This window comes from Salmo salar, chromosome ssa11 (assembly GCF_905237065.1).
Source record: "Salmo salar chromosome ssa11, Ssal_v3.1, whole genome shotgun sequence".
NCBI classification, from domain to species: domain Eukaryota; kingdom Metazoa; phylum Chordata; class Actinopteri; order Salmoniformes; family Salmonidae; genus Salmo; species Salmo salar.
Window position 1 is genome coordinate 69,378,793 of NC_059452.1, and position 14,690 is coordinate 69,393,482.

Here is a 14,690-nt window from a genome sequence, read left to right on the forward strand (position 1 = left end):
GAAAACAGCAGGTCTGGGACAGGTAGCATGTCCGGTGAACAGGCCAGGGTTCCATAGCCGCAGGCAGAACAATTGGAACTGGAGCAGCAGCAAGGCCAGGTGGACTGGGGACAGCAAGGAGTCATCATGTCAGGTAGTCCTGAGTCATGGTCCTAGGGCTCAGGTCCTCTGAGAGAGAGAAAGAAAGAGAGAAAGAGAGAATTAGAGAGAGCATACTTAAATTCACACAGGACACCGGATAAGACAGGAGAAATACTCCAGATATAACAGACTGACCCTAGCCCCCAGACACATCAACTACTGCAGCATAAATACTGGAGGCTGAGACAGGAGGGGTCAGGAGACACTGTGGCCCCATCCAACGATACCCCCGGACAGGGCAAACAGGGAGGATATAACCCCACCCACTTTGCCAAAGCACAGGCCCCACACCACTAGAGGGATATCTTCAACCACCAATTTACCATCCTGAGACAAGGCCGAGTATAGCCCACAAAGATCTCCGCCACGGCACAACCCAAGGGGGGGCGCCAACCCAGACAGGAAGACCACGTCAGTGACTCAACCCACTCAAGTGACGCACACCTCCAAGGGACGGCATGGAAGAACACCAATAAGCCAGTGACTCAGCCCCCGTAATAGGGTTAGAGGCAGAGAATCCCAGTGGAGAGAGGGGAACCGGCCAGGCAGAGACAGCAAGGGCGGTTTGTTGCTCCAGAGCCTTTCCGTTCACCTTCACACTCCTGGGCCAGACTACACTCAATCATAAGACCCACTGAAGAGATGAGTCTTCAGTAAAGACTTAAATGTTGACACGAGTCTGCATCTCTCACATGGGTAGGCAGACCATGCCATAAAAATGGAGCTCGATTGGAGAAAGCCCTGCCTCCAGCTGTTTGCTTAGAAATTCTAGGGACAATTAGGAGGCCTGCATCTTGTGACCATAGCGTACGTGTAGGTATGTACGGCAGGACCAAATCGGAAAGATGGGTAGGAGCAAGCCCATGTAATGCTTTGTAGGTTAGCAGTAAAACCTTGAAATCAGCCCTTGCCTTAACAGGAAGCCAGTGTAGGGAGGCTAGCACTGGAGTAATATGATCACATTTTTTGGTTTTAGTCAGGATTCTAGCAGCCGTATTTAGCACTAACTGAAGTTTATTTAGTGCTTTATCCGGGTAGCCGGAAAGTAGAGCATTGCAGTAGTCCAACCTAGAAGTACCAAAAGCATGGATTAATTTTTCTGCATCCTTTGTGGACAGAAAGTTTCTGATTTTTGCAATGTTACGTAGATGGAAAAAAGCTGCCCTTGAAACAGTCTTGATATGTTCTTCAAAAGAGAGATCAGGGTCCAGAGTAACGCCGAGGTCATTCACAGTTTTATTTGAGACAACTGTACAACCATCAAGATTAATTGTCAGATTTAACAGATCTCTTTCTTTCTTGGGACCTTGAACAAGCATCTCTGTTTTGTCCGAGTTTAAAAGTAGAAAGTTTGCAGCCATCCACTTCCTTATGTCTGAGACAGGCTTCTAGCGAGGGCAATTTTGGGGCTTCACCATGTTTCATTGAAATGTACAGCTGTGTGTCATCCGCATAGCAGTGAAATTTAACATTATGTTTTTGAATGACATCCCCAAGAGGTAAAATATATAGTGAAAACAATTGTGGTCCTAAAACGGAACCTTGAGGAACACTGAAATTTATAGTTGATTTGTCAGAGGACAAACCATTCACAGAGACAAACTGATATCTTTCCGACAGATAAGATCTAAACCAGGCCAGAACTTGTCCATGTAGACCAATTTGGGTTTCCAATCTCTCCAAAAGAATGTGGTAATCGATGGTATCAGAAGCAGCACTAAGATCTAGGAGCACGAGGACAGATGCAGAGCATCTGTAATTAGCACAACAGTTTTCAGCTGTGCTAACATAATTGCAAAAGGGTTTTCTAATGATCAATTAGCCTTTTAAAATGATAAACTTGGATTAGCTAACACATCGTGCCATTGGAACACAGGAGTGATGGTTGCTGATAATGGGCCTCTGAATGCCTGTGTAGATATTCCATAAAATTATCTGACGTTTCCATCTACAATAGTCATTTACAACATTAACAATGTCTACACTATATTTCTGATCAATTTGATGTTATTTTAATGGACAAAAACATTGTCTTTTCTTTCAAAAAACAAGGACAATTCTAAGTGACCCCAAAGTTTTGACGGGTAATGTACATGTAATTTAATCAATACATTATTGTATGGTAACATGAATAAGTATATTTCAAGCTAGAATCCAAGAGCTGGAAATAATCCTGGAACCCCTACGGTTAGGGTGAATCCTGTCTCTGTTAAAAAGTGCTGGTTTCTCCCACAGCAAATCAAAGATGTCACAAAAAGAGACATTCCTGTTGTTGCAAAGTTTCTTCAAGTACTTGTTCAGGGCAAAGAGTCGGCTGAAACGTTCCGAACCCCTTCGGTAGCATGGGAGGGGAACTGAGATTATTATTATCTTCCCTGTGCTAGCGAGCATGTTTAAAACATTTTTGTTGTCCTCCCTCAGATCGCCAAAAACGAAGGTTGTTAAACCTATGTGAGTGGCGATGGTCTCAATGTTAGAGTAGTTGGCCAGAACCGTGGGCAGGAGGGAGTTGATGTCATGGACACAGGCAGTGGACCTTGGTTGGTCCACAGATCATAGGCAGGCCAAAATCTCTCACCATTGAGCTGCCCACCATGATGGTGGTCGTGATGGAATCCGATGGGGAAGCAACCTGCTGAACTGTGGTTGCCGTGGCCACGAGGGAGGTGCCACTTGGTGGCCGCCGGCTGTTGGTATACACCCAGGATCCATGCTGACTCCCGGGGCTGGTAGGTCCGGCATCAAGGGGGGCAAACCAGTTTGATAACTGGATTGTATCTTCTTGGATAGATAAAGGGTGCCCAGACTGCCTCCCCAATCCCTTATGCCTTGTGAGTGTCCAGTCTCCCATGGGCCACGGAGTTGAGTTTAACATCTGTCCGTTGGATTGGGACAGATGACGTCTGTTTCTGTCTGAATATTATTTTAATTTCCATTCTCCTGAACATGCCCCAGGTATAGGTAATCAAGTAAACCCGACCAACCAACCAACCAATGATATTGTGTACAGATAAGTATAAATAAGTTTTGACACTATGCTGCACAGCAAATTATCCACTGTTAAAATAAAACAAATGAACACTGACATATAGGCACCGGAACAGTGTTAAATTAATACACTGCTTAGTCTAAAGCCGTATTCAAATATTTCCCACCGTGCCTTGCCTTTCAGTTAAATTGTAGTTATCATCCATGACTGTATTTGTTAAGGACAGAGAAATGGTTGTTAGATTCATACATTTTCTGTCCAATGGATTTCACCAAGTGAGATCCAAAGTGAATAAAATACAAAATACATATATATTTCATAAGGCCTTATTTTGAGGACCTAGTTTTACCCTAATACAGGGACCTGAAACTCATGCACATTTTCCGCCCAGTTCTGGTGTGGAGTGCAATAGGGATTGCATCGTCTGTGGATCTGTTAGTGAGGTATGCAAATTGGAATGGGTCACGGGTGTCTGGGATGTTGTTGTGGAGCCATGACCAGGCTTTCAAAGCATTTCATGGCTACAGATGTGAGTGCTATGAGGTAGTCATTTAGAGTGGTTACTTCGGCATTCTTGGGATGTTGGGATGTCCATGGCTTCTGGTTGAGATATGTACGTACTGTCACTGTGGGGACGACTTCGTCGATGTACTTATTAACCTCTATGGGATAGGTGGGACGTTAGCGTCCCACTCTATTCAACAGCCAGTGGAATCACGTGGCGCGAAATACAAATACCTCAAAAATGCTATAATTTCAATATTTCAAACATACGATTATTTTACACCATTTGAAAGATAAAACTCTCGTTAATCTAACCACATTGTCCGATTTCAAAAAGGCTTTACAGCGAAAGCAAAACATTAGATTGTTAGGAGAGTACAGAGACACAAATAACCACACAGCCATTTTTCAAGCAAGCATATATTTCACAAAAACCCAAAACACAGCTAAATGCAGCACTAACCTTTGATGATCTTCATCAGATGACACTCCTAGGACATTATGTTATACAATACATGCATGTTTTGTTCAATCAAGTTCATATTTGAATCCTACAGACGAAGAACCATATATGTGACATTTTTTCCATTTTAAGATTATCAGTTATTTTTATATTATTCATTGTGTGTACCACATTAGGTGTTTTATGGTTGACAAATAATTCACCATACTCATATCTTCCAACAACAATTGATATTTTTTGTTATTTCAAAAAAGACTTTTTTTATTGCCGTTTTAATTTTTAGAATGTGGAAGAACAGTATATGTGACATTTTGCATGACACTTGTAAGATGTCCTTTTTTAATACCTGATATGATGTTTTAAGTAATTTCAAGTACAAATGCCCTTCATGTAAATAACTTAAATGCAATATGTAGTTAATTCATTTAATGGAGGTTCATTTAAAGGTGGTCTATCAACTTTAGCACCGATGACTTTTCTTAAGTTGAGTCATGAAATCTTAGTCTCATTTAAAATGAAGCCCTCAATGTCAACATACCATAGAATAACTACAAAAATAGAATACAATTAAATTAATTCAATCAAAAGAAGTACAACTTGTACATATCAAATATGGATCAATGTGATGTGCCAATACGCATGTCCATTATGCAGGTCCCTAAGGTCAATATTACAAAACGTTCAGAAAACCATTCTCTTTGCGTTTAACACTATGATCTGCAATTAAGTTTTGAATTGCGTTAAACCCATGCTAAAGGCAAGAAATGTCCTGTACTGAGGTGACAGCAGTAAATAAGTATTAACTGCTTAGAGTTGATGCTAAATGTGGTGACAGAGATGTATATTGTAATGAATAAAAAAAGGGAATCATTAGGATATTTTATTGTTAGAACAACATGTTGCATGTTGATGGGATGTTAGTAAACTATTCTCTGTGCAATACCTGTGACTTTTAATCACCTCACTGAAGGGATCTGTAGTCCAGCTGGTCGCTTGAGGACAGAATCTGGGAGGTGACTGAAGTCTTCACATTGCATCCTCATCATCTTGAATGGTTTTGCTGGTTGTGCTTGTTGTTTCTCGAATGGGACAGTGTAGAAACTGTTGAACAGATGCAGCTTGCGCTCATCAGTCAACTTTCCACAATCCTTTCTGCACGTCGTGGAACACGCTCTTCCCTGCGGGATACAGTGTAACGTTAGATATAACTAGCTAGCTACTGTAGCCATGTCGAATCATCCGGTGGATGGACAAAAAGTACCTAGCTATGTTTCTTCTATAATCTAGCAATAACATTTGTAACGATAATGTATAAGTTAGTAGCCAACGAACTTTAGCTAATATATTTTCTCTATAGTTACAAATTAGACAACCCAGAACATGCATGTTAGTTACTGTACTCTATAGCTAGCTAGCTTGATTGTTTGATATACGGTTCTTCCACATACCTCTTTTGGACAGCTTTTCCCAGTTTTTTCTTGACCCTTACGATTTGTATAGGGTTTTCCCGCATCCTGTAAGATCTTCCTTTGCCTGTCTTTCCATTCTTTTAGTTTTGTTTTACGTTTCTTTCCCACATTTCGGCGATTTTCATCAGCAACAGAAAAGTTGTGCGCTTGTCCGTCCATTCTGAGTGGTGCACATAAACGGTTATTCCACGAGAGCCTATCTTTAAATGCAAAATGATTGTTAATTAGCGCGTGGAAAGCTTGTGAAACCGGTTCACTATAGAAAAAGAGTGTCCAATAATGATTTTTCATGTATATCTCGTTTTTTTGAAAAATGTCACATATACGGTTCTTCGTCTGTAGGATTCATTTTTATAAAAAAACAGCTTTTACATTAGCATGTGATGTTCAGAACTAGCATTCCCACTGAAAACTTCTGGTGAATTTACTAAATTACTCATGATAAACGTTGACAAAATACATAACAATTATTTTAAGAATTATAGATACACAACTCCTTTATGCAATCGCTATGTCAGATTTTAAAATAGCTTTTCGGCGAAAGCACATTTTGCAATATTCTGAGTACATAGCTCAGCCATCACGGCTAGCTAATTTGACACCCGCCAAGTTCGGGGCAACCTAAACTCAGAATTACTATTAGAAAAATTGGATTACCTTTGCTGTTCTTTGTCAGAATGCACTCCCAGGACTGCTACTTCCACAACAAATGTTTTTTTTTGTTGCAAATAATCCATAGTTATGTGCAAATACCCCTGTTTTGTTCGTGCGTTCAGGTCACTATCCAAAGGGTAACGCGCGAGCGCATTTCGAGACCAAAAAAATTTGAAATGTTCCTTTACCGTACTTAGAAGCATGTCAAACGCTGTTTAAAATCAATTTGTATGGTATTTTTCTTGTAAAATAGCGATAATATTCCAACCGGACAATGCTCTATTCATTCAAAAAGGAAGAGAAAAAATGGCGAAGTCTCGTGAACGCGCATTTCCAATCTCTTAGTCCACTGACAAACTGTGCTCCTGTTATCTGCCCAGAGACAGGAAGCGCGTCAATCCGCTTTCTGAACGCTTTAGAGAGCCAATGGAAGCCTTAGAAAGTGCTACATAACCCCACGGGCACTGTAGTTTCGATAGAGAAGCAAAGGGAGAACTACAAAATCGCAGACAGGCCACTTCCTGCTTGGAATTTTCTCAGGTTTTTGCCTGCCATATGAGTTCTGTTATACTCACAGACACCATTCAAACAGTTTTAGAAACTTCCGAGTGTTTTCTATCCAAATCTACTAATAATATGCATATTCTCATTTCTGGGAAAGAGTAGTAACCAGTTTAAATCGGGTATGTTTTTTATCCGGCCGTGAAAATACTGCCCCCAAGCCCAGACAGGTTAAGGAAGCCGGTGACTGATGTGGTAAACTCCTCAATGTTTTTGGATGAATCCCAGAACATATTGCAGACTGTGCTAGCGAAACAGTCCTGTAGCTTAGCATCTGCTTCATAGGACCACTTCCGTATTGAGCGCATCACTGGTACTTCTTGTTAGAGGACGAGGGAGAGCTTTATATACATTTCTGTGTGTGGAGTAAAGGTGATCTAGAGTTGTATCTCCTCTATTTACACAGGTGGCATGCTGGTAAAAAAATGTAGGTAAGACATATTTCAGTTTCGCAGTAGTATTGAGGAAATGTTCTCAATTGTTTTCAAAATTAGAAACAACACATCCTCAAAATAACCAGATCATATCCATAAGGGTTTAATTGATGTCTCTCTCCTCCTTCCCCCTCTTGTCCACAGAGCCCTTATGGAGAGGAGGATGGCAGCATGCATCAATATTCTGCCCAGGACTTCTACGATGTAAGTTCTGTCTGGCTAGCTGGCACGCATGCACTTCTTGAGTATGGGTTCCCGTTGCTAAGGAAATCACTATTGTGGTTACTTGACTGAATATCAATGAGTCACATTACCACAGGAGAGTGAGAAAGTTTCAATCTAAAGTGTGAGAAAGTGTGAGAAAGTTTCAATCTAATGTGTGTAAGCCTGTAAATGCATTGGCCATGAATAAGAAAGTGTGTTCTGTTCTCATAGAGGCTTGTCAATGATTTACCAGCTACTCAACAAGGTGGTACTGAATTTACACCTTCAGGAAACAGAACAGCAGTGACCTGCTACTAAAATAGTTTCTTATCTATAAGTTGAATGCACAATGTCATTGAGCCACCAAAAGAAGGTCAGATAAGGACAGTTGGTGCGAAAACACATTAGCGCAATGACTGGAAGTTTATTTTACCTTTATTTAACTAGGCAAGTCAGTTAAGAACACATTCTTATTTCAGGGGCAGAACAACAGATTTTTACCTTGTCAGCTCAGGGATTCGATCTTGCAACATTTCGGTTACAAATCCAATTCTCTAACCACTACGCTACCTGCTGCCTGCTGGGTATTTCCTTTAACTCAGCATTCAACTGGGTTGATAGGTAACTATTTTAGTAGCAGGTCAAGCTGTTCTATTTCCTGAAAGTGTAACTTCAGTAACACCTCGTTGAGGAGCTGTTTAAACATTGACAAGCCTCTATGAGAACAGACCATATATTGTTATTCATGGCCTAAGATAAGAGGAAGATAGATTACATCACATTAGCAGGCCATTGTGTGATTTGTGTCACTGTAGAGAAACTGTGGATGTTGGCCAGCTGTCAATCAAAGTGTCTGTGTCTGTTACTGAAAGTCCTGCTTGACTTGAGACTAACTTTTTGTGCAACCATGAGTGAGTGTTTTATTCCAGTTTATCTAATGTGTTGGGTTATGGAATGACATTATCTATGACTATGGGCAAAGATGGTCTCTTGTGAAAGACTCATGTATGGCCTTGTCAGTCAGTGGTTCTCAATTCTCTCCTCAGGGACCCCCAGTTGTTCCAGATGTTGCTCACTTCATTCAACACATTAATAACATTTTTGGAATTTGAATAATATAATATGGCTGACCAGAATAAAAAAACATGTATGTTTCTTCAAAAGGATCTAAAAATGACCTTTTAGATTGAGAAAGGTTCTTTATAAACCCTTTATAGAACCTTTATGGATAAAGAACCATAACAAAGGGTTCTATATAGCCCCACAAAAGGTAACCATAGTGGAACCCATTTTTTGTGCTTTTTAGAAAAAAATGTATAGTTCTTTATAGCACCAAAAAGGGTTACTCTGTGGTTACAAGCAGGGCAAAACATTTACTTTTTAGTCCAGGAAGATGGCAGCCACTCAGATTTTTTACCACCCAAAATATTTTTTCTACAATATTACAAAAAAAATAAAAATGTATGAGCACACTTTGTAATGTTTTTAAAACAATACATGTATTACTAGTAAGAAGTAATGTGCTATATTGTTTAATTAAAATTTTGGTGACCTGATTATTTTAACCAAAATATCACAGAGAGAAAAATGTTAATCTGCCAGTGTAAGGGCGGAAGGTTACCGTGGTTGCACGACTAGAGACATATTTGTGCCTGTGAGATTGAGTTTTACAAGTAGAAACATTGTCTTCTCTTCCCTAGCAGTTGAAACTCAAACATAGAAAAAAGCTTAGCTGTGAACAAAAACTTTTAAATAGCCAAGAAACACAATGACAAAGTCTCACTTCAGTAGACTTTCACTTCAAGTAAATTAGACCAACTATTATGCCTGTGCTCAGCGCTTCTAAAAATGAATCTTTTACTCAGCTCTTCATGTGTGCACAGCCAGCCCCCAGCAAGGCAGTGTTGCAGCGCGAGATGGAATAGGCTAAATCGGATTCGTAGTTCTTTGACATTGTGCGATTTAATTAACCAGCTATGAAACAAAATGTTAGAAATACTTTGAAAACAGCTACTGCAGCATTTATTTTACTATTTTATTCACAAATGTGAGTGAAATGCTCACACTGGGGAGCCCTGACCACCCGCTAATGTGGCTGGTGAAATTAACTTCTGAAAGGCACTGCATGGTCATTCCGATCGCTGGATTTACAGTGCAGCATTTACAGTGATATGACTGACCGGCTCAAATCGGTCTTATGTAGCAAAATTTGAAATTGTATTTTTTTACATTGATAAAAAGTAGAGACTCTACAAAATGGTATATCATACACTGCATTTTTGAGGAACAATGGGAAAGTAAACTCAAACTCACTTTTGAGAAAAGGGCCTTTGAATATTTTGGTACCTCCTGGAGAGCTCTCCTTTGTCTACACCCATTCAGCATTGTTCACACTCTCTTAAAACCTGTTACGGCTAGCGGAACATTTCGACAACATCCGGTGAAATTGCAGAGCGTGAAATTCAAATTAAATTATTAGAAATGTTTAACTTTCATACAATCACAAGTGCAATACACCAAAATAAAGCTTAACTTCTTGTTAATCCAGCCACTGTGTCAGATTTCAAAAAGGCTTTACGGCGAAAGCAAACCATGCGATTATCTGAGGACAGCACCCCAACATACAAACACATGACAATCATATTTCAACCTGCCAGGCGCTACACAAAACTCAGAAATAACGATATAATTCATGCCTTACCTTTGAAGATCTTCTTCTGTTGGCACTCCAAAATGTCCCATAAACATCACAAATGGTCCTTTTGTTCGATAAATTCCATTGTTATATCCCCAAAATGTCCATTTATTTGGCACGTTTGATTCAGAAAAACACTGGTTCCAACTCGCCCTACATGACTACAAATTATCGAATAAGTTACCTGTAAACTTGGTCCAAACATTTCAAACAACTTTAGCCACCGTGCTTCTACACCTGCATTGCTTGCTGTTTGGGGTTTTAGGCTGGGTTTCTGTACAGCACTTTGAGATATCAGCTGATGTAAGAAGGGCTATATAAATACATTTGATTTGATTTGATTTCCTAATCCAACTTTCTGTATTTTAAAACATAAATAATTGATACAATTTAAGACGGAATATACTGTCTTCAATAGCGGATAAAATGAAAGTGGAGCGAGCTACAGGTCGCGCGCCCAAACAAAACATTCCACTTGCCTTGACACCCAGAAAGGAAAGGGCTACTTCTTCATTACTCAAACGAAAAACATCAACCAATTTCTAAAGACTGTTGACATCTAGTGGAAGCCATAGGAACTGCAAGCAGGTGCTTCAGAAATCTGCATTCCCATAGAAAATAATTGAAAACAGTGAACTCAACAACAAAAAATCCTGGATGGTTTGTCCTCGGGGTTTTGCCTGCCTTATTTGAACAGTTTTAGAAACTTCACAGTGTTTTCTATCCAAATCTACCAATTATATGCATATCCTAGCTTCCTGGCCTGAGTAGCAGGCAGTTTACTTTGGGCACGCTTTTCATCCGAATGTGAAAATACTGCCCCCTATCCCAAACAGGTTAAGCTAGCCCCACCCATCTCTTTAAGGATTCACATGTGAGGTCATGTGCTAAACAGTGAGTAGTGTAGTAAAGATTAAGACTAAAAATGGTAGTAGCCTACAATAAGGAAAAATTCTAGGTAAACAGAAAGTGTCCAGATAAAAATATTTTAGAAATATTAGGTGACACTAGCTCAGACACCCTTGTCTAAATTGATGGGTCATGTGAAAGAAATGCTATAATCGCCAGCCACTCCAGTGGTGGATAAAGTACTAAATTGTCATACTTGAGTAAATGTAATGATAGAAACCTTAAAAGTAAAATACTTGATTACAAGTATTTGGTTTTAAAAATAAAGTATCAAAAGTATAAATCATTTCGAATTCCTTATATTAAAACCAGACAGACCAATTTTTTTATTTACGGATCACCAGGGGCACACTCCAACACAATTTACAAACGAAGCATGTGTTTAGTGTGTCTGCCAGATCAAATACAGTAGGGATGACCAGGGATGTTCCCTTGATAAGTGTGTGAATTTTACAATTTTCCCGTCAAAGTGTATGGAGTAAAAAGTACATTATCTATAATGTAGTGAAGTAAAAGTAAGTTGCCAAAAATATAAATAGCAACCTGCCAGATAACCCTACAGATAACCCTACAGCAACCTACAGATAACCCAAAAAATACTTAAGTAGTACTTTAAGGTATTTTTACCGAAGTACTTCACACCACTGCCCAAATGCCTTCACACCAGTACATTAGCATAGTTTATATACTGTTACACATGCACTTATCACATAGTATTCCATACATAAGTTAAGGCCATGAAAACTGAGTGAGGTGCACATGTACAGTACATAAACAGATGCATGCACCATATATTTATGTGTTGGACACATGATATTGTTGTGGTATGTCACAAAATTATGTTACGACCACACATACCAATATTCATTTTGCTTGCTAAGTGGATGGGTCTCTACAGAAGGTGTAAACGGTACCGCCAAATGGTTACTTGCATAGTAGCAATATCAGAAATAGATAGTGTCAATATAAATAAAATATTATATACAGTATGTACACGAATAATATCAATAACGATAGTGATAGACAAGGTAGTTATATGCATACAATCAGAAGTAAAGTGGCTGAGCAGCAGGATAAAAAACAACATTCGTAGCAGCAACGTATGGCGTGTGTGTTAGGCAAGAATAATTTGAATAGAGCCACTGCAGATAGTGCTGATGACTGGTCCGTCCGAACCACGCATAAACAAGGGAATCTATATTCAGAGAGCCTGTTTCTGTCCTGCCCTTGACTTTGGTGCAGGGCATGTGATGTCCATAGCCTCTTCGTCACAAAACTCTCTGATCTTCTCAGAAAGATACGTTTGTCTAGCTGTGTCCAGTCCAGGTGGTGCTTGTACAGGCTGACCATCTATGGGAGGAAGGATGTCAGTGTTGCGCAGCAGCTGAAACCTGGTCCCGACTGAGTCCGAACGCTCCTTGGCGACAACCCCAGACTCCAGAGCATCGAAGCTGTAAAATAGGAAATAAGCCCCAAAAAATTGGAAGACATTACAGCCTTGCACAACATCAATTCACCTCCCAAGTTTAGATAAGAAGAATAACCTCATACAATGTAATAAAAATGATATTCACCTGAAGTGCTGGTACTGCTTGATCTGTGGCAGTGGCCTAAAGTACGGAGTCAGGTGTCATTGCCAGCCATAGCTTTCCACCAGCACCGTACCATCCTCCATCCAGTCCAACCAGCTATGGGATGTGAGATCAATAATAGTAGTGCCAATCATGTTGGAGGTCAATTAAATAATCAAAACGTGTTTATGCTTTACATAAAGTGTTGTCATCGATTCCTTGTAGAGATGCAACACTGCAGCGTTTGGCACATGGGATGGCAGCAGCTTTCCACCAAAGTGTTTGTGTCCTGGGTGGCATCCTGGTAATACTATTATACTATTATCCTCTGCATAGTTGTTGATGAAGTTCACCACTCGCTGCAAGTCCTCATGCTTCAGGTGTAACCTGTGCTTGCTTGGGCCAGCTCTCTTTTTGATGAGAGGCATTAGACCATTCTCCTTGTATGACTGGTGGAGGAGAGTCAGGCATGTTCTACTGTTGCTGAAAGACAAATTCCAGATACAAATATTATACAATAGATGCAAAATGGCATTCTGAGAACATCCCTACACACAGTTTATACACGTAATGTTAGCTAGCCAGCCATCTAGCGTCAGCTTGCTAGCTAACAGTAAGCTTTAACTTGCAATACAAACTGATAGCAAGCTAAAGTTACCCAAATAGGTTCAATGTTAGCTAGTTACATAGCAACCATTAGGCTATAATCAGCAATGCAAAATGGCATTCTGAGAAAACATCACTAACGGTACATTGGATATAAAACGGTATGAACATTTCATATCACAATTATAGTGACCAATATGATCACAGTTATCAGTATTATCGCAGTATTGTTAAATGTGCTGGAAATGTTCAGAAAGTACTGATACACTGAAATACTTTCACCAAGTTTTATATTGAAAACCCACCAATAAAACTAGCAGCACTATGCACTTTTTGTGTGCAAATACATTAAAATAATAGCATTAAAGATAGCACCATGAGGCCACGAGAGGTACACGTTTCCCTAGTGCAGGTTTAAATGAACACAACCTTAAGTAAGCAAATCAAACAAACAAATAAAATGAGCAGCACTCACTTTGTAGTGAGGCATGGCAACCTTCGTCAGCCTCAGAAAGACAGGCCTCTTAACAATTTCACATGGCATCATGTCCTTTGCAATGTAATATGAAAGGGCTGCAGTGAGGTCTTGAGCATTTTTTGATGTGGGTGCATAAGCAGCCTGCCTTTTTAAATGCTTGCTCGAGTGTCTGTGTCACAACTGTAGATAGGGAAGGACCCATAGCATCACTGGGTTTGCCTGCTGCACACCCACCTTGTAAACAAGGGAATAGCAAATGTATTATTAGTGTTGTTACATTATAATTATTCTTCACTTACACACAGTCTATCTTCTGTGTTGCATTTGAGTATATGTAATGACCCCATGGACAATTTACATAAATACAAATGAGTCTTAAGACAGTGATAGTAAATGTAATGAGCCCAACAATTTACATAAATACAGGAGTCGTGTATAGTGTTTCTCCTGTTGGAACACTTTTACAACCAAGTCGACGTCTGCCAGATTTTAAATGAACAAAATATGTTGGTTGGGTGACTAAACTACATAACGTGTTATCGTGTGCAATGGGCGAATAGAGTCTGCAGACACACGATGCATACAGCAGCAGAACAACGTGTAGTGTTTTTACAAGAGTAAATAACACTGAAAGCTTCAGTTTACATTGTTGACAAGCTATTAGCAAGTTAGACAGACAAACCTTGACATTTTTCCCCATTCCGAAGTCCCCACATCATGCATTGAGCTAAAAGTTAATTTACCTTCCATTCACTATAAAGTAGTGGGTGGTGGTCACCAAGATGACTCAAAAGATTTTAAATGTTGCCCCCTTTCGCATACATTTTTTGTTGTTGCATGTTCTGCAGACAGGGTGACCATCTTCGATTATGTTTCCCTCAGCACTCTTATAAACCCCAAAATACGACCACACTTCAGATTTGGTCCTCTTAGAAGGCTGAAAAATCTCCCAAGCGCTGTCATTGCCTTTCGCCATGTTTTCACACATTTTACATTTTAGTCTTTTAGCAGA

At 39.8% G+C, this 14,690-nt stretch overlaps 1 protein-coding gene and 1 long non-coding RNA gene across 7 annotated transcripts in view; one reads left to right on the forward strand and one right to left on the reverse strand.

The window, feature by feature from the left end:
• LOC106562974 (protein CutA homolog) overlaps positions 1-14,690 on the forward strand; it is a 31,660-nt gene that overhangs the window by 13,472 nt on the left and 3,498 nt on the right. For 3 of the 6 annotated variants that reach the window (XM_014128135.2, XM_014128132.2, XM_014128133.2), the window contains 2 exons: positions 7,188-7,208; positions 7,360-7,419. In XM_014128135.2, the coding sequence (XP_013983610.1) occupies positions 7,188-7,208; positions 7,360-7,419 (81 nt within the window). The remainder of the gene's footprint in view (positions 1-7,187; positions 7,209-7,359; positions 7,420-14,690) is intronic. The other 3 variants (XM_045689882.1, XM_014128134.2, XM_045689880.1) reach the window with 1 other exon arrangement.
• On the reverse strand, positions 113-5,905 carry LOC106562975 (uncharacterized). Its single transcript, XR_001319153.2, has 3 exons — positions 5,546-5,905; positions 5,041-5,275; positions 113-168 (listed from the first exon to the last, which is right to left on the reverse strand). It is a non-coding gene; the product is annotated as an uncharacterized lncRNA (long non-coding RNA).